The sequence below is a fragment of the Diplotaxodon limnothrissa genome, linkage group LG23, assembly GCF_057381915.1.
Source record: "Diplotaxodon limnothrissa isolate DT_005_m linkage group LG23, D_limnothrissa_male_GT1.1, whole genome shotgun sequence".
In the NCBI taxonomy this organism is placed as follows: Eukaryota; Metazoa; Chordata; class Actinopteri; order Cichliformes; family Cichlidae; genus Diplotaxodon; species Diplotaxodon limnothrissa.
In genome coordinates this window covers 25,182,301-25,200,435 of record NC_140617.1, presented here as the reverse complement: position 1 = coordinate 25,200,435, position 18,135 = coordinate 25,182,301, and the positions used below count along the sequence as shown (strand labels likewise).

Sequence of the window (18,135 nt, the reverse complement as noted above, 5' to 3'; positions counted from 1 at the left end):
GGGCGGGGGAGAGGGGGAGGGAGAGAGGGAGAAAGAGAGAGCTGCGCATCGCAATGGAAACAAAACAGTAAAAGAGTGAATTCATGACGATGTTTATGTGAAGCGTTTGGATCTTCTTTTGCTGCTGGTTCGGTCAATATTGTTTGGAGAGAGATCAAACTAACAGCTTTAGAATCAGCGCATAAAGGGCGTGAACACAAAGCGCGGACCCGGATCAGCGAGCTGTCGGCTTTCAGCCCCGACTGTGAGAAAGGCGACATCTAACTGATTCTGATCCGCGAGTCGCGCTGTGTGTTTAAGTCTATGTGCAGAATCCCTGTACCTGCTCTCATTTACTGTTTGGTGGTTCTTGAAATTTTGTGAGATGTCACCAGAGATTCTGGCATTTCGGACAAAATAAATTTATATTAAAAAATCAATTCAGGATTTTAATGAATCGATTTTACGTTATCCAAGCCAGAATCGATTTTAATCGATGAATCGATTATAAAAACCCACCCCTAGCAGGAACTCATCCCCGAAAACCGCATTGTTCCTCCTGTATCCGAGGTTCGACTAGCGGACGAACTCTCCTTTCCAGCACCCTGGCATAGACTTTCCCAGGGAGGCTGAGGAGTGTGATCCCCCTGTAGTTGAAACACACCCTCCGGTTCCCCTTCTTAAAGATGGGGACCACCACCCCGGTCTGCCAGTCCAGGGGTACTGCCCCTGATCTCCACGCAACATTGTAGAGGCGTGTCAACCAGTACAGCCCTACAACGTCCAGAGCCTTCAGGAGCTCGGGGCGGACCTCATCAACACCAGGGGCTCTGCCACCAAGGAGTTGTTTAACTGCCTCAGTTCCCGGAAATTGGCGGGTCATCCCCAGACTCTGCTTCCTCCTCGGAAGACGTGTCAGTGGGATTAAGGGAGGTCCTCGAAGTATTTCTTCCACCATCCGACAATTTTCTCAGTTGAATTCAGCAGCGCTCCGCCAGCACTATACACAGTGCAGGTAGAGCACTGCTTTCCCCTCCTAAGACGCCTGACAGTTTGCCAGAATCTCTTCAAGGCAGTCCGAAAGTCTTTTTCCATGGCCTCTCCAAACTCCTCCCACACCCGAGTTTTCACTTCAGCCACTGCCCGAGCCTCATTCCGCTTGACCTGTCGGTACCTGTCAACTGCCTCCGGAGTCCCACAGGCTAACCAAGTCCGATAGGACTCCTCCTTCAGCCTGGAGGCTGTTGAAATCTCCCAATTCTTTGAATCTTTGGGCTGAAGGAAGGACAATACTCGGTGTATAAATGCTCAATCAACAATCATTTATTTCCATACAATTCAACAATCAGAGCATTACAACGTCCGGACGGGAGAGATGCCTGCAGAGGGTCAACAGCATGTCTCAAAATGGTAGCAACTTTCACAGACTTTTATAGCTAGTAACAGCCCCCCTCCTTGTCATAAAAGCTGCATCTTCACATGTTTTTCTAATTCTTAGCGAGCCTGGCTCCTGACCTTGCCTCCCTGTCTTTCTGTGTGAAGTAGGAAGGGGGGTAAGGAATGTGGTTTTATCTCTTCTGCCCAGACACCTAGTCCCCTGCTTACAGCCTTCTTCACATGATTCAGCAATAAAACATTTCAAGAAAACAGTGTAAGACATTCACAGCTGATCAAGGATACAGAGTAATGCACACTTTATCTAATGAACTACAAAATGATTATGTTTCTTTTATTCAAGAGTATAATAAAGACTAAACTACATACATAGCACACCATCAGAACTAAAGGATAATATATGGCCTACAGCTGTTAACCTAATTTACTACATTGACTACTGGTCATAAAATGGCATATGTTTAACTACTAGTCTCAACAAGGCTCCCTTCACCTCTGGTGTCCACCATTTGGTTCGGGAATTACCACCACGACAGGCACCAACCACCTTGCGGCCACAGCTCAATGCAGCAGCTTCGGCAATGGAGATGCTGAATATGGTCCATTCGGACTCAATGTCCCCAGTCTCCCTCGGAATGCTGTTGAAGCTCTGCCGGAGGTGTGCGTTGAAGATCTCGCGGGCTGGGGCCTCTGCTAGGCATTCCCAGCACACCCTCACTACACGTTTAGGTGCACCGGGTCTGTCCAGCATCCTCCCCCCGCCACCTGATCCAACTCACCACCAAGTGGTGATCAGTTGACAGCTCAGCCCCTCTCTTTACCCGAGTGTCCAGAACATATGGTCGCAGGTCTGGTGATACGATTACAAAATCGATCATCGACCTGCAGCCTAGAGCGTCCTGGTGAAGAAAGTCCAGACGTCTCTGCTCAGACTGCTGCCTCCGTGACCTCTGTCTTGAATCTGTCATGCAGTAAGAAATGGCTGCGTGGAGCTCAGGCTTGTGAGGAAAAAAATATTTTTAAATTTCACGAAAATTGCTTTTTCAGGGGCGATAACAAGCTTCCATAATATTTGGTTGAGTCCTGTCAGAACATCAGCACAAACACTGTCAGCGGCTCCATTTCAGACTAGTGGAGGTGAAGTCTGCACGTCAAAGCAGCCAGTTTCAGCCGCATGCAGTTGTTGGTTAAAGAGACTGAAACCAGGCTGTCAACATGTTTATTTTTGCTGTAATGATGGACATTTTAGCATGGCAGTCTATGGTGACTGACTCGCTGTTGAAGTCAGCCTCAGGCAGACGTTTGAGGTACTTGGTCAGTTTAATTTTTCAGTCCTTGTTGGCACACGTCTGTAAGAGAAAAGAGATATATAATTTCCTTCTGCGTCCACACATCAGTGCATGTCAAAGTTTTCTTTTGTGCCAAAGTGCCTGAGTGATGCTTGTTAGTACCCCCCTCTACATGTATATTACAAACAGGAACCACAGACAAGCACATTTCTGACTTTCTCAAAATTCAGAAGGACAAATGTCCACTTTAAAATGTGGAGACATGGCTGATGTTACGCAGCTCTAGGGAAATACATCCACAGCTTCTCAGATTCAGTGTTTTACTTTATTGAATCTCTAAAATCAGTTTTGCCCATGTGTGGTTTGAAAACTCATCACCTGCTTCCTCTGCATAACGAGGCGAGCTAGAGGCTGTCTCGAAGGTGATGCTCGAATGAGTTAAGACTCAGTTGGTTACCTCACTTCACCGGCAGATTCCTCTCAAAGTTTATCAGTAACTTTTGATGCTTTTTAAACCTAAGAAGGACGCTTACATGGAGAAGAGAGCTACCCAACTGCTACTCAGTCCTTTTAATGGTTATGTCGAGTGTTTGTTGGTCTGTGTTCTTGTCTTGTCTGTCTAAACATCAGTTTGAATATCCGTCTACTTGTCTCAACTGTCTTTCCTTTATTTGTGTAACCAAAACACCTGCCATAGAGTTCCTTCACCCATCCTCATTTTATCGCTTCCAAAAACAATTTCTGCCTGTGTAAAAGAACTGGACTTCGTTTGCCTCTGTGTGTTTTTAAAAAATAAATAAATAAATAAAAATGATCAGGGTTGAAGTCAGGAACACCAGATAAAGGTAGAGATGGGGTGGAGGTGGGTTGCAAAGCGCCTTGCAGAAGCAAAAGTAGGCTACAAGAGCCTTAAAAAGAAGATTAGCCTGTAGAAACATTGGGCTTGACTTTGTGGCAAATGCTACTGTAAACTAACGCTGATTCAATACTTTATAAAGTCAAAAACCTAGGCTTTTCTTTTCCTTCATTTGCTTAAGATTTTTTTTTTTTGGATGAATTCACCCCACATTGTTAAGATAAGATAAGATAGAACTTTATTAATCCCTCGGGTGGGTTCCTCTGGGAAATTCGACTTCCAAAAAAAGCACAGCAACGACCGAAGTTACAGTTACAGAATTGTTATATATATATATACACACACACACACACACACACACACACACACACACACACACACACACACACACACACACACACACACACACATAAATACAGAGACAAATATAAATAAAGTATACAAAGGGGATAAATAGAATAAATAGGAATAAAAAATAAAAATACAAGTGAATTGCACATTTCAAGTATTACTATGGATAGTGTTACTATGGAAACAATCATTCTCTGTTCATGACAGCAAATTAGGGTCACTGAAGGTAAAAAAAAAAACTAAATAAATTAAAGGAAGTAGATAAATCAAAAAAGGGTCTGAGTGAGAGGAGTGAAAACTCAAACTTTTAGAGTTGAAAAACAGAGGCGCAGATACAGAGGTTTTCTCATACATTATTCATTTTTTGTGGTAAATTTGCTACTTTTTCCTCTGAAATTTGCCATTTTATTCATTTTCCACATTTATCTTGTATATGTTTGTAACTTTTCTTGGAAATCTGTCACTTTTCTCTCAAATTTCCCACTTATCTTGGTAAATTTACAACATTTATCACTTAAATGTATCCATTAATGTAATTTAAATTTCTTGTGAAATAAGCATGTTGTTTGCGACCCTTTTTCTTGTAAATGTACATTTAACTCTTTAATTTGCCACTTTTTCTGGTAAATTTACTAGTTCATGTGATTTTCTTGTGAAATAGCCACATTTCTTTGCCATTTATTTGGCGCATTTATCTTTAACCTTAAAGTTTTTTTTCTTAAAAATTCTAACCACTCTCACTCAGCCCCCTTTAAAAGAAATGTTTTCATTTACAAAAAAACCCAGGAAACACGAGGGATGCTGGGAATTTGTATTCCTGAACGGAGCATTATTGATATTTATGTGATTTCCTGCTGGAGGACAGTCAGTGTTTCTCCTTTAAAAGCCTCTGAAAGTGTTTGTTACTTTCTCTGTCGACGGTTGTGTGACTTCCTGTTGTGAATATTTCTGTTAAAGATGGAAACACGCCTGTCTACAATAAAGTCCTGCAGATACTCGCATGATATGATGTCTCTTCACCTTTCTTCCTCTCCCCTTTTTCCTCTCCTCCTCCTCACCAGCCGACGTGCATGAAATCCGATCATTTTTAGAATTTGTTTTATTATGTTGGAGCTCAGAAGCATGCTAAACAATGCTTGGAGATATCGGCCCCCTTCACTCCCTCTTTTATCCCCAGCTATCTGCACTAAGTGGTTTAAAGTGGATGAAGTAAATGGATAAGACACCCTTATTGCATGTTACCTCTAATAGGACGCCATCTTTATCATTTATAGTCTGAAGTTCTTCCTTTAAGCTTTACTCCTTCAATAAAAGGGTGTTTTTTCCAGTCTTTTCCCTCCATCTGTCCCTCCTTCCTCCACCCATGTCTTAGAGTATATAAACATGGAGAGCCATTGCTGTGTTTTCTTACCTTCTTTCCCTTTCTTAATTTCTCTCTTTTCTCTCTCCTCCTCCTGTTTCCTCCTCCTCTTGTTTCCCGTTACATGATTGCTGTTTTGCTCCTGTGATTGGCTCATTTTTGCGGGGTTGTTGTGTTGTTGATTTCTACTCCGTCCGCCCATTTGTCGTCGCCTTGATATTATTGCTTTTATTTTGGTCTAAAATGCCTCCGGTCATTGTGGATGTGGCTTCTTCACTGTCACTCTGATTTTTTTTTTTTTTTTTGGTCACGTGTTAATTTGCCGTCGCACTTGTGTGCACTCACACTCCATCTGTTTATTTTGGCCTCCTCCTTCACCTTTCCTCCTCCCTTCTTGCAATTTCCTCCTTATTTCTTCTCCTTCCTCCTCCGTCCCTCTTCTTATCTTTATTTCCCCCTCTTTTCCTCCCTCCTTCCCCCTGCCTTGTTTGCTGCTTCACACAACCACCTCCTCCTCCTTCTCCTCTTCTTCCTCTTCCCGTCCCCGTGGCTCGGCAGCATTGGCACGAGGGAGGGGGTGATCCAGAAGAACCTGAGCGGCTTGCTGCCAGTGCGTGACTTCCGGCTGGACCCCAGCCTCATGTACTCCCTGCCCCTGCTGGCCCTCAGCCCCAACCTCCTGGTGGTGTGGATCTTCCTCAGCATGGCCTACTTCCTGGCCAAACTGCGCTGCAGCTGAGCGAGCAGCTCTACGCTGGAAGTGACCAAATGTCAAACGTACTGCGAGGGTGGGCGGGGACTCTCCACGCTGACTCCCCGGGGTGTTTCTGAAACTGTGCCACTGACCTGTGAGAGGGGTGTAATCAGCTCACACACACTGTCCCACCCTCACTAAGGGCTGTACGCGACTTACGTCCCACTTATCAGCAGCCACGCTTTGGGCTTTTTCTTTCTTTTCTATTCTTTAAACATCTTTTTCTTTTTTCTATTAAAAACCTGTCATAGCTCAGGGGTGTCAAACTCATCTTATTCGTGGGCCACTAACCCAATCCTGTATGATCCTAACAGGACCAGAAGGCTAACCTCTTCCCACTCCCCTAAACCTCCAAATTGTTCTTAATGTAATGAATTGATCTGATTTATAAATCTGATAAACTCTCTGTGATATCTTGAACTCCTGAGACCCTGCATCATCATACAGGGATATATGGTAACATATTTACTCTTCATTCTTCTTAATAAAGTGTTTATCTTTTCAAAAAAACACAATGATTACTTTATTCTGGTGGGCTGTCAAAGAAATAGTGGAGTTAAGATTAGGTCCAGCTAATCGTAAATCGCTAAGAAAAATTAAAAATGCATCCCTAACGAGAGCTCGGGTGTCCGGAGGTTAAGGACAGAGTATAACGAGAAGACGTCCTCAGTCTTGCAGGTCTAGCGACCCCTGCCTGTCAACCACCAATAGTTATGGAAAAATGTGCAGCACCCACTTTGGTGGGCCTTTTGAAATGTTCAGATGACATTTTTTTTGTCTCTATTACAAGTTTTACACCTTTCAGTTTCACTGCTGCTTAGTAAGCAGTTGCAGACAAGTTGTCTCACTTGCAAAATATGAGTGACTCCTGGCTATCCAGTAGCAGCTACAACAGTGACGTTTGTAGTGCAGCACCGTGTACGTCTTTGCAACCACTTGGCAACCTATTCAGTAATGCACATTTTTCCCTAGCAACCTGTGGTTGCCAGGGATTCACCAACTGGTTTCTAGTTCTGTGTGCCTGAGGTCTTACTGGCCTAGTTCTATCCCACTTGTTTGACACTCCTGATATATTAATTGTGTTGCCTACATTTGAGCGTGAGGCCACATGCCATGTTCACACTAAGCCTGCTGAATGTGAATTCTACATGAATCCATTCATGTGTTTTTTTAGGATGATATTCGTCCACGTGTACACGCTGAAATTACCCAGATTATTTCCTTCTCTTCTCTCTCTTTTTTTTTTTTTTTTTTTTTTTGTCCAGGATTAAGATAGCAGACACTGCTGTTTTAAACTCACGATTCACTTGTCACTACAGTCCAAAACGCTGCCACGTGATTAATCCTTTTTTTGGGCTTTTATGTGAAATACTAAATTTTAACCATTACGATGTCCTAAATCTCCAATTCTGTTTTCTTTACTGAGGTTTAACCAAACATGCATTTTTCTAAGACTTTACAGAAACTAACGCTGCAATTTTCAGATTCAGTGTATCTGAAAAAGCTCAGTTTTGTCCGCATGGACGGTATTTGCCAAAAAGAGGACTTTCAAAAAAAATTTGGCTGGCTCCATGCGAACATATAACACAAAGCCATTAAAAGACATTAAGATATTACCTTTAGTAACTCACAGGATTATCCACTTCCAGTACTGCCTAACGAGAGTGTATTACTTCTTTCTTAGTGTATAGCGCCCTCTGATGGACATATTTTGCTCCTTTGTGATGGTCAGTTAGTACTCTGCCTTACCCTTCACTGGTGGAAGGTAACAGTTTATTGTAAAGAGTATATAATGTGTATAAGGATAAGCAGATGATATCTAAACTTTGCTTTCAGGAAAGACCCACAGTAGCAATCAGATGATTATTTTATTCATGATTTAAGCTCAGCGCAAACAGCTTATATCATCAAAACATTTTCTGGAACATTTGGTTTATCATTGTCTTCCATGTGCTTTTGCACTTGCCCCACACGCTAATGTGGAGGAACCTAAAGCTTTTATCTCGTGCCAAAATGAAGCAAGTACGCGCTTGCTTAGATATATATTTTTAAGGCAGCATTTGCTAGTTTTTGTTTCTTTTGGTCTTCCTGCTTCTTTATAGACGGTGGAAGCATTTTCCTGCTTCTGCCTGAGCTTTTGCACTTTCCAGCAGATCCGGGTCTGTCTCTGTCTTTGTTTAGATCCAGCCTATTGAAATGTTTATGTGAGGTAGTGTTAGGAATCACCTGATAGCCCTGTTTAATCAGAAAAAATGAACTGAACCCATTAACTGACCGTTTACTTGATGGACATTAAACACTTGTGCTGCTGATATGAAAACTATGCTTGTTCACATTCATTTAGCCTTAAACAAAAAGCCCCGTGACATGTGTGACCCGTTTTAAAAGAGGAGTTCACTGAGCAGGAATACTGCTCTGAACTGTGTCGACTAAATGCGTATTGGCACAAGTACAAGCAGTATTTCGAACTCCTAGCACACCCACAAAAATAAAAATAAAATCATAAAAGCTGAAATATTGTCGCTAGTAGACGGAACAATCTAACAGTCTTATATTGAGTGTAGAGTGTGCCAAAATAAGTAACATCAATGTGAAAGCTGTTATTTTTTACGTTCAAACCAGTGTTAAAAAATAGATGTGGAAAAAAATATTTAGTTAACTGGAATAAAATGAACAACTAGACTTTTGAAAAAGAAAACTACTTGAAATGATGCAACCACATAGCTGCCTTAAAATAAATAACAATACACTGGAAATGTCTTTGCAGTTAATTTGGTCTTAATTTAAGTCTAAATATGATAAATGTCTGCTGTAAAAGTTAGCAAAATAAAAATAACTACAACTAATGTAAACTAAAAAAAACTTTGAGTTTCTCTTTAATTAATTCCTTATTAAAATTAAAGCTGCCCTGCTTAGTAGATTCAATGTCGAAATGCTCATTTAGTAGTGATGGCGATACTGAAATATCGATTCCTCCGATACCAGTCATTTATGTTCTAGAATCGATTCTCGTATTAAAATATCGATATTTTAGTAATTTAGGGTAAATTTGTAGTTTATCATTAACAGGAACACAGTGGAAATAAACTATATCATTCGGATTGTCTACATTGGAAGGAACTACTTCCTCTTCTGCCTTTCATAGGTAGGTATGTAGGTATGTTCAGGCCTATACTTTAGTGGCACAATTTACTGTCTTTGAGTCCAGTGTTTTGTATTTGCATTGCACAGCTTTACTGTTTTACTTTTCTCCTGCTGCTCTTTAGTGTCAGCTGTTTCCCCCATGAGCTGGTGGAGACCAAAAATGGAGCAAAAACTTTGATTTATCAGGTAGTCACAGTATTAGCTCCTCTTCTTTTTCTTCCTCCTAGCGTTATTCCCACTCTGCGGGGTCTGCTTTTCTGCAAAGCCGCCTCCATTTGGCACGGCCAAGGGCGTCGTTCAGGTTGGCGCTGATATTCTTCACGTTGCCTTTAATTTGGTCCATCCATCGCCTTTTTGGTCTGCCCCTTGGTCGCCGTCGCAGTGCTGTTCTTGCCACAGAGTTTTAATCACTTCTGACCACATGCCCATACCATCGCAATTGCACTCCTTGCATCTTCTCTGTGATTGGTGCAATACCCAGCCGCTTCCGGATGTCGATGTTCGTGACGTGGTCCTATTGTGTCAGGCCCAGGCACCATCGCAGCATCCGCATTTCCATTGTGTTAAGGGCCTGTTCGTGCTTTGCGGTGGCTGGCCAACACTCTGATCCATAAAGGGCCACAGGGCGCACTACACTCTTGTAGATCTTTGACTTGAGGTGGTCGGGCATTCATCGGTCGCACAGGACACCAGTGACTTGACGCCACTTCATCCAGGCCTCATTAATCCTGGCTCGTACGTCTGGCAGGATGTCGCCGTCATCGCCATCACAGTATTATCTCCTAATGCTAGTAATATTTATTAAAAGAATCACATATTTAACTAAAAGCAACCTTTTGAATTGTACCCCTTTGATCAGTTAAAATTCAAGTCAGACTACACAGCAATAATATGACCCATAATTAACCAGAATACTTTTAATTATCTTTTACTGTCTTTACTGCCAAAACAAAAAAAGTCCTGTAGCCTGGATTTGCTCATTATCATTAAAGTGACCCTCTCAAGTTTAAAGTTTAGGCATGAGTGGCTGTTTTGTCATTCTTTTATCTCTTCATGGACTCAGGTTTTTCCAGTCTGGCTGAGTGTTATTTATGGGTTCAGTTCATTTATAAGACACCGTCACATCCTGGTGTTCACCTGCCCAGAGGCTGAGACTGGCCAGCGATGGCACTCTTCAAACACTTTAATTGGTCCCAGTGTGCCAAAATAGATGCAGTAAGTCAGCGATTCGACCCACATCTGCTCTGCAGCTTTCAGGACAATGCAGTCGAGATCAGCTCTGTCTCACCGACTGACAGAACTGATCTCTGCGTACTTCAGGATGCAGCTTGTAACTGGAATGTATGATTGTAGGATATTCAGGGGAAATGTGTTTGCATTGCTGCAGCTTGTGAACCCTTTAGAGCATTTATCTGTACCAGCCGATATGTTTACATGAGCTTTATAGAGACAGTAGAGTGTTTGATGAGTAATGTGAGGTGTTAAGATGCAAAGAGTTTAGGCTATTAAAGATGGGATGTCTGCATTCATTTTGGCTTATGCATCCTAGAAACAAGGGACCAATACACAATGCAGTGTGTGTCCCTCTTGTTTCAGGCATTCTTGTGTCAAGTAAAGATCCCAGTGTGATGATTTCTGTTAGCTGATTAACTGTTGTTTCTAGTCTTACCTTGCCAACAGTCCAGAACCCAAAGATAATTTGCTTACTAACATATTTTTAAAATAGCAAATTTACCATTAAAAACGCAAATATTTGGCATTCATGTTTAATAAATGGCTAAAATAATAAAAATACATGCCAACTAATTAAGCCACTGGATCATCAGTTAATCATCTTCTTGATTTTATCTAACTTTATGCACTTTTAATAGAGCTTCCTATAAGAATGTTGTTTTGATGTTTGATATGCCCACTGTTAATTATATCATTGTATTATTATGAAGAGCCTTATTTCCCAGTTACTAACTCCATGGCTTCCATGATATTTTGGTTATATTGAGAATGAAGTAAACGGGACCTACTTTGCTTTTTTTTTCTTATTTAGTGCACGGCAGCACGGTGGCACGGTGGTTAGCACTGTTGCCGCACAGCAAGAAGGTCCTGAGTTCAATTCCAACATCAGGCCGGGGTCTTTCTGTGTGGAGTTTGCATGTTCTCCCCGTGTTTGCGTGGGTTCCCTCCGGGTACTCCGGCTTCCTCCCACCGTCCAAAGACATGCAGCTTGTGGGGATAGGTTAATTGGATAATCCAAATTGCCACTAGGTGTGAATGTGCAAGTGAATGTGAGTGTGAATGGTTGTCTGTCCCTGTGTGTTGGCCCTGCGACAGACTGGCGACCTGTCCAGGGTGTACCCCGCCTTTCGCCCTATGACAGCTGGGATAGGCTCCAGCGCCCCCCGCGACCCTGAAAAGGATAAGCGGAAGCGAATGGATGGATGGATGGATGGATGGATAGTTTTAAATATATATAGCCCCTTTTCCATTAGTGCCTACTCGTGTCGTCTCGCTACTATTTACTGGGTTTTCCATTAGGTGATAGTACCTGGTACCAGGTACTGGGTTTTTTTGGGGGGGTTTTTTAGCACCTACTCGCTCAGGGTTCCAAGCGATCCAGGGCGATCTAAAAATGTGACATCAACAGACTGCATGCCACCTATTGGCTCGTCAGTGACGTCACTCCATGAGTCATTAGAGCGTCTCCCTCAGGAAAATCAAAACTGCCACTTTTAAAACCCGGCAACAAGGAAAATGGGTTCAAAAAGCAACGCTGTGGTCCCAGAGTCTGGAAAAAAGCCACAGACCAAGCAGGAGGTATATCGTTGCCTCGACGTCCACCTTTGTGGTTCTTATCCTGTGAAGAGTGCTATATAAATAAAGTAAAGTAGGTGGTACTCGATTGTAATGGGGGGAAAACGATTTGAGGCAAGTCGTGCTGTTTTGAGCTGAGACGAACCGAATAGGTACTAATGGAAAAAGGGCTTTTGTGACAGGAAATTCATATTAAATGGAATTCTTATTAAAAAACTTTCACACAGGAGAAAAACTTCGGTGAAAATAGTCTAGTAGGCACTAACAGTACAGCTCGCAAAGCATTCAGTGCTACCCCTCAGCAGGCTTCCCGATACTGGCCTATTCAAAGAAAGTAGACTTTCAGGTGAGGGTGCTCTTAGGTCTCAATCACGCAGGCTTAGAGAACAGTTGCCAATGCCTGGTAACCACAGTTCACTAGGGAAAAATTAGGGTTCCCTAACTAACTGCGAGTGCTTGTCGGCAGTCGCAAGTGGAAATTGATTGTTAACCCTGTTCATGCAGTCATACTGATGGCTAGTTACCCCCTAATTGGAAGGGGAAAGGGTGTATTCTCTAACCAGTTGGTGATTGATTGCTGGGGGTTGCTTGTTGTTGCTAGGTTGTAAAGTATATGGTGCCCTACCGAAAACCTCCTTGTCATTGCTTTGGTTCTGAGCAGATTGTAACTTTTCATGTTTCATTCAAACCAGAAACTCAGAAAATTTGCCTTCAAAGTAAAAGTTGTTGGTTTCAGTTTTAAAACTACAGTTGCACTAGGGATAAGGTTACAGACTGTAGCACAACCAAAATTATGACAACTGTTGGCATTGAACTTGCAGTGGCTAGTTGAAGACTGGGAAGCTACATCCAGATGAACAGAGTCAGCTGTCTGGACTTTTCTTACCTGGATAACTGAGCGCGGAACGAGGACAGACCAAAGCAATCGCAGAGAGGATTTTGTTGCAGCTGACTTCATGCAATGATAGCCAGCAACCTCATCAAATATGTCAAGAAATAGATGATTTTCCTTTGAAACCTGTCAGGGGTTGCTGACCAGTCTCTAGGCCTGTGTGACTGTAGCCTTAAAGAGAAAGTTAGGGACAGAAGATAAACTGAGGGACCTCTGTGAAATATTAAGTATATCTGAACTGTGAGCCATCCATAGCTACTCTAATACAGTGCGCCAATAAAATCATAGAGCTGGAAACAAGCATAGTAGGTCCTCTTTAACAATGTATGTGGAAACTGTGTTAGAAACCAGAAGCACTTAGATTGTTTTACATATTGGAAATCTGTAATGTAAAAATCAATATCTTTGCTTGTAAAGCTAACCATCAGCATCGGTCGCCTCCCTAGAGTTCAGAGGCTCTGCCTCATTAAGATCGACCCAGTATGGAAATGGATCAGACTAAAATAGCTTCCTTTGGGGAGCTTACCCATGCTGATGACCTCTAAGCAGTCACATACTACAGTAAAATGATCCTTCCTGTATGCTTTCTTTTGGATCCTGAAAATATTGAACATCTTTCAGACTGCTTTGAGAAATGTTTTGTGTCACAGGAAATGCAGTATACGTGTAGTAATTTCAGTAAAATATCAGTCTTGTGCTTTATATTAAAAGAATAATATTAAATTTGGGGATTTACTTCCTGGAAGGTTAGTGAGACGATTGGTACCATTTTTAATAAAGCGGCTAGTTAGCTTAATTTAGCTAATCTTATAAAACTAAAAGTTGTTTTTATTCTTTAAATATTTAACAATCTTACATTGTTAATGTAATTACAGTTAGGATACTGTGTAAAATGTGAATATAGACAGAATACAATGATTTGTAAATCTCACATTGATATTTTATTCACAGTACAACAGAGAAAACATACAAAGTTTAAACTGAGAAATAAAAATATTAGCTTAAATTGAATTTGATGGTAGCAACATGACACAGGGCAGTGTTTACTGCTGTGCAGCATCCCCTCTGCTTTAGCAGTCTATAAATATCTGTAAACTGAGGAAACTAACTTTTAGACTTTTGGGAGAGTCCATTTACTTCTGAGAAACTCTGCCCGTCTATAATGGTACATTTTCTCAGTTTAAACATATTTTTCCTATGTAAAGAAAATGGGAGTTTATGAGATTTGTAAGTCATCATATGTTTTTATTTACATTTTATGTTGTGTCCTAACTTTTTTGCTCATAAAGGAAAGGGCCTTTAGTCTTTAAAGCTGCTGGTTGGTGGATTTTGTTTCTTTTGAACTCAGCCAGGCTAGCATTTTATTCCTTTTTACCCATTTTGTCTATTAGCTGTAAGCTAGCTTAATGTTTTAAAGTAAGACTAAAAATAAAGCTGGGTAAAAGGCTTTGTGAAAAGCTACAAAAGGTATTTTGAAAATCCACCAGCACCCTTAAAGCTCTTTTTTTTAAAAATCTTTAATTAATATAAAATATGTTTTGTTTTTTTTTTATCAACAATATAGCTAACTAAAGCTAACTATCTGCTGGCGGAAGCTTAGCATGCTAATGTGAGTGTGGGGTCAACTTTTTTTTTCTTTTTTTTTTAGCTCAAATCCAGCAACAATGCAACTACAAATTGTCTCAATTTAAGTGATTATACGCCGCTTTTGAGGTTTTTAGCATTAGTTTTAAGGTTATTGCTTTCTTATCATCTGTTGAACTACCTCTGTGAGCTTAGCATTTATTCAAAAATAAAATAATATCAAAACTTATCATCGCTGAGCAGTAGGAATGTAAGTATTATTGGGAAATGGTAAAAAGTTGTGGAAGTTTGATCAAGACTAAATGCCAGTGAGGGATAGTGGTTTCAGATACTTTGAACATTGAGTCCCACTATACCTGCAGGTGTAACTACCCTAAAGTGCTTCCTACAAAATTAATCTAATGTTATATTATCCACCTGAAGAGAAAACATCAGTTTGCCTTTTCCTTTGCTTTATTTATTTATTTATTTTTAGGAAATCAGATATATCAGAAAATATATTTGTACTGCTGTAGATAAACTATATTTAAATGCCTGTATTGCCAAAATGCTTTATTTATCATATTGTTGTCTGCTATATGTATACATATATATATAGTCTGCGGTTATTCCAAAGTAGAGTGTGTATATATTGATTATTATAATGCTTGTGCCATAACTGTCACGCTGTCATTACTCTTGGTCACAGCTGAACATGACTGTTGTTGAGTTCCCTGTAATATGCATATTTATATGTATTTTGTTGTGTTGTGACTGTTAGCTGTGGATTTGATTGCTTCTCTGTTTGCAGGTGTTTTCAAACCTCGTTTTGACGGACTTGCACTGGTTTTGTGGCTCTCTTGTTGTTTAAGTTAGCAAACAGCAGGTACCAGATTTTCTGTTCTTGTTCACGTCCAAAGGCTTTTTATCTCGCTGAGTATCGCGAACCCCAGAAAACCTCCCCTTTTCCTGCTCAAATAAATGCTTCCTGCATCCACCTGCAGAATGTAAACCGTGTGATATTTTATAGTCTTTAAAGTTTTGCACTCTCATCTTATTCTAACCTGCTTTAACGTGTCAGGTTCTACCTGGCTATCCTTGAACATGCTTCAGCTGTGCTCTGAATAAAGAGACAAATGTGATTATCCAGCTGGTAGCAGACAATTTGGAGGTCGTTTATCTATTTATTCATGTGTTTGTCAGTCCATGTGTCATAATGTGCATTTGTTGTGTCTATGAATGGATTTTGTTTTTTTTTAATTCGGCAGCAGTCATGCTGTTTATCAGGTTAAGAAACATGTTTTGGGCTGCTGCCTTAGTGGTGACTGGCTTGTGACCCCCCTGAGGATGAGTGTCTCTCCTCCTGGTCTCAAACCAGAGATCTTTAAGGCGTGGGGGAACTCCAGGCCTGAAGGGCCGGTGTCCTGCAGGTTTTAGATGTGTCCTTCATCCAAAACAGCTGATTCAAATGGCTAAATGACCTCCTCAACATGTCTTGAAGTTCTCCAGAGGGCTGGTAACAAACTAATCATTTGATTCAGATGGGTTGACCTAGGGTGATATCTAAAACCTGCAGGACACCGGCCCTTGAGGCCTGGAGTTCCACCGTGCCTGCTTTAAAATATGACTGCTTCACCTGAGCCTTTCTAGAGTAAATTTGAAAGAGTGTAAACTTACTGACCTTTGCTGGTCATAAGCAGGAATTGCTATTGTGAAATAATCCATAGGCTTTATTTATTTATTTATTTATTTATATAATAAAAAATACATTTTTTTTTTTAACCCTTGAACCCTAATGTGCTTTTTTTTGTCACTAACATTGGGCCTATTTTACTTGATATACTGTTAAAACATACTTAACATCAACAGTACTCTCCTTTCTCTACGTAACCTCTATGCAACGTCTCAAAACAAAATAAAGGAATCATGGCGGGACCCTCCAGGCTCTAATGCACCGCAATGAAAATCACGTAGCTAATATCACGTTGGTGAAAATTACCTGACGTTAGTGTTCTCGGGTTGAGACAGATGCTTTTTTTTTTTTTTTTTTTTTTTTTGTTGAACGTTTTTAAATTAAAGTTTCAGTCTTATTTTCTGTCATTTGTACTAACATTACATTTAGTGATCTGACTGCCTGTCTGCATGGTAGATTAGATTGATATAAAGATTAGATATAAAACCTGTAAAACATGTTTTCATCCATTGTCTCCATCCTGCATTCTTTCTACTCCTGTGCCTATAAAAATCAGTCATTCTACAGACATCTGTGACAAAATTGACCCTGCTTCTCATTCAATCTCCTGCTTCATAATCACAAAACTATCAGAAATGTGTTCACTGGTCTCTAGTTTTGAGTCTTACTGAATATAATGTGATTTAAATTTATTTTTTTTTATTTTGGTTCCATTTGAAGTGAAATCGACCACACAGTGAGCACTTCTCAGTCACATTCACACCTTATGTGGACAGCTCTGGTTTAAAAAAAAAAAAAATAAGGCTGAGGAGTCACAGCATCACAACAACTAAAGTTACCTTTAATTTTCATGGTAACCAGGAGAAATAATAGAATAGATTTTTATAATATTTTAACTTTGTTTAATATTTAAATCCATTTCCTTTTGAAAATAGTGTTAGTTTTACAAGTTCACAAAATTGAGTTTATCCCAGAATTTCAATCCATCAACAAGAGTTTCCCTTTGATTTCATATGAAGAGACGTGTGTCCTCTAACAGAACTCTTAGTCCTTTGCACTCATGGTTGAATGATCATTTTCATCTTTTCTTCTCATCATGTGCACAAGTCATCATTTCTGCTTTTTTTTTTTTTTCCTTTTGCTCTCATTCTGCCTGTGAATGCCCTCTCTCCCCTCTGTCTCCTCCTCCTCCTCCTGTCTCCTCAGCGAGGGCTGTAGGCGAGAAAACACTGTGAAGAACGTCGGATGCCGAAAGTACGCGTTTAACTCGCTGCAGCTCAAGGCCTTCCCCAGACACTACCGACCGCCCGACGGCACCTTTGGCAAAGTGGAGACCTGACTGGAGGAGATCAGAGGACTGCTATGCGATCAAACTGAGTACAGTGAAGATACTGTGATGAGAGACTGTATAATTTCACCATCATGTGGCCTGGTTCCTGCTGTAGAGGTTTTAGATTAGATTATCGTGGAGGTAGACTGAGTGACTGAATGTCACACTAACAAACAGTAGCTCCGTCCTGAAAAATAAAGACGAAAAACCACCTTAGTGGAATGACTGTTTTTAGGTACTGTACACATTGCTTAGAAATGTTTTTATTTTTTACTATAGAAAAGCACTGCCTCACTTCCACTTCCAGTACTGATGTAATCGATATGAAGGATGCATAATTTCTGTTCTACAATAAAGATGAAGAATATCAGAAAATCTGCAACTGTGTTTGACTTCTTTCCAAATGAATACAAATGCAAACAAATACAAATACAAACAGACTTAGTTTTAATAAACCTATATTTGCACTTGTTAATTTCCCAATACACCGAAGATTGGGGGGGGACAAAGTAACACCCCCTTGATTAATAATGTGACTAACCACATTTTGGAAAGCTTTCAGTTCAGTTTCATGAGCCATACTCAGATTACTGCCAGACCTGCTGAATCAATAAATCTGTTAAACGGAACCAGTCTGACAAAGTGAAACAGGCTAAAAGATCGCAAACAACAACACATCAGGCCATGATGCAAAGAAACGGCTGAGAAACAAAGCCAGTGA

At 40.6% G+C, this 18,135-nt stretch overlaps 1 protein-coding gene across 3 annotated transcripts in view; it reads left to right on the top strand.

The window, feature by feature from the left end:
* The window catches only part of inpp4ab (inositol polyphosphate-4-phosphatase type I Ab), an 87,862-nt gene extending 70,110 nt beyond the window's left edge, over window positions 1–17,752 (top strand). For all 3 annotated transcript variants that reach the window (XM_085348330.1, XM_085348329.1, XM_085348328.1), the window contains one exon: window positions 17,291–17,752. In XM_085348330.1, the coding sequence (XP_085204456.1) occupies window positions 17,291–17,423 (133 nt within the window). In that variant the 3' untranslated portion in view covers window positions 17,424–17,752. The remainder of the gene's footprint in view (window positions 1–17,290) is intronic.
* The last annotated feature ends 383 nt before the right edge of the window (window positions 17,753–18,135 follow it).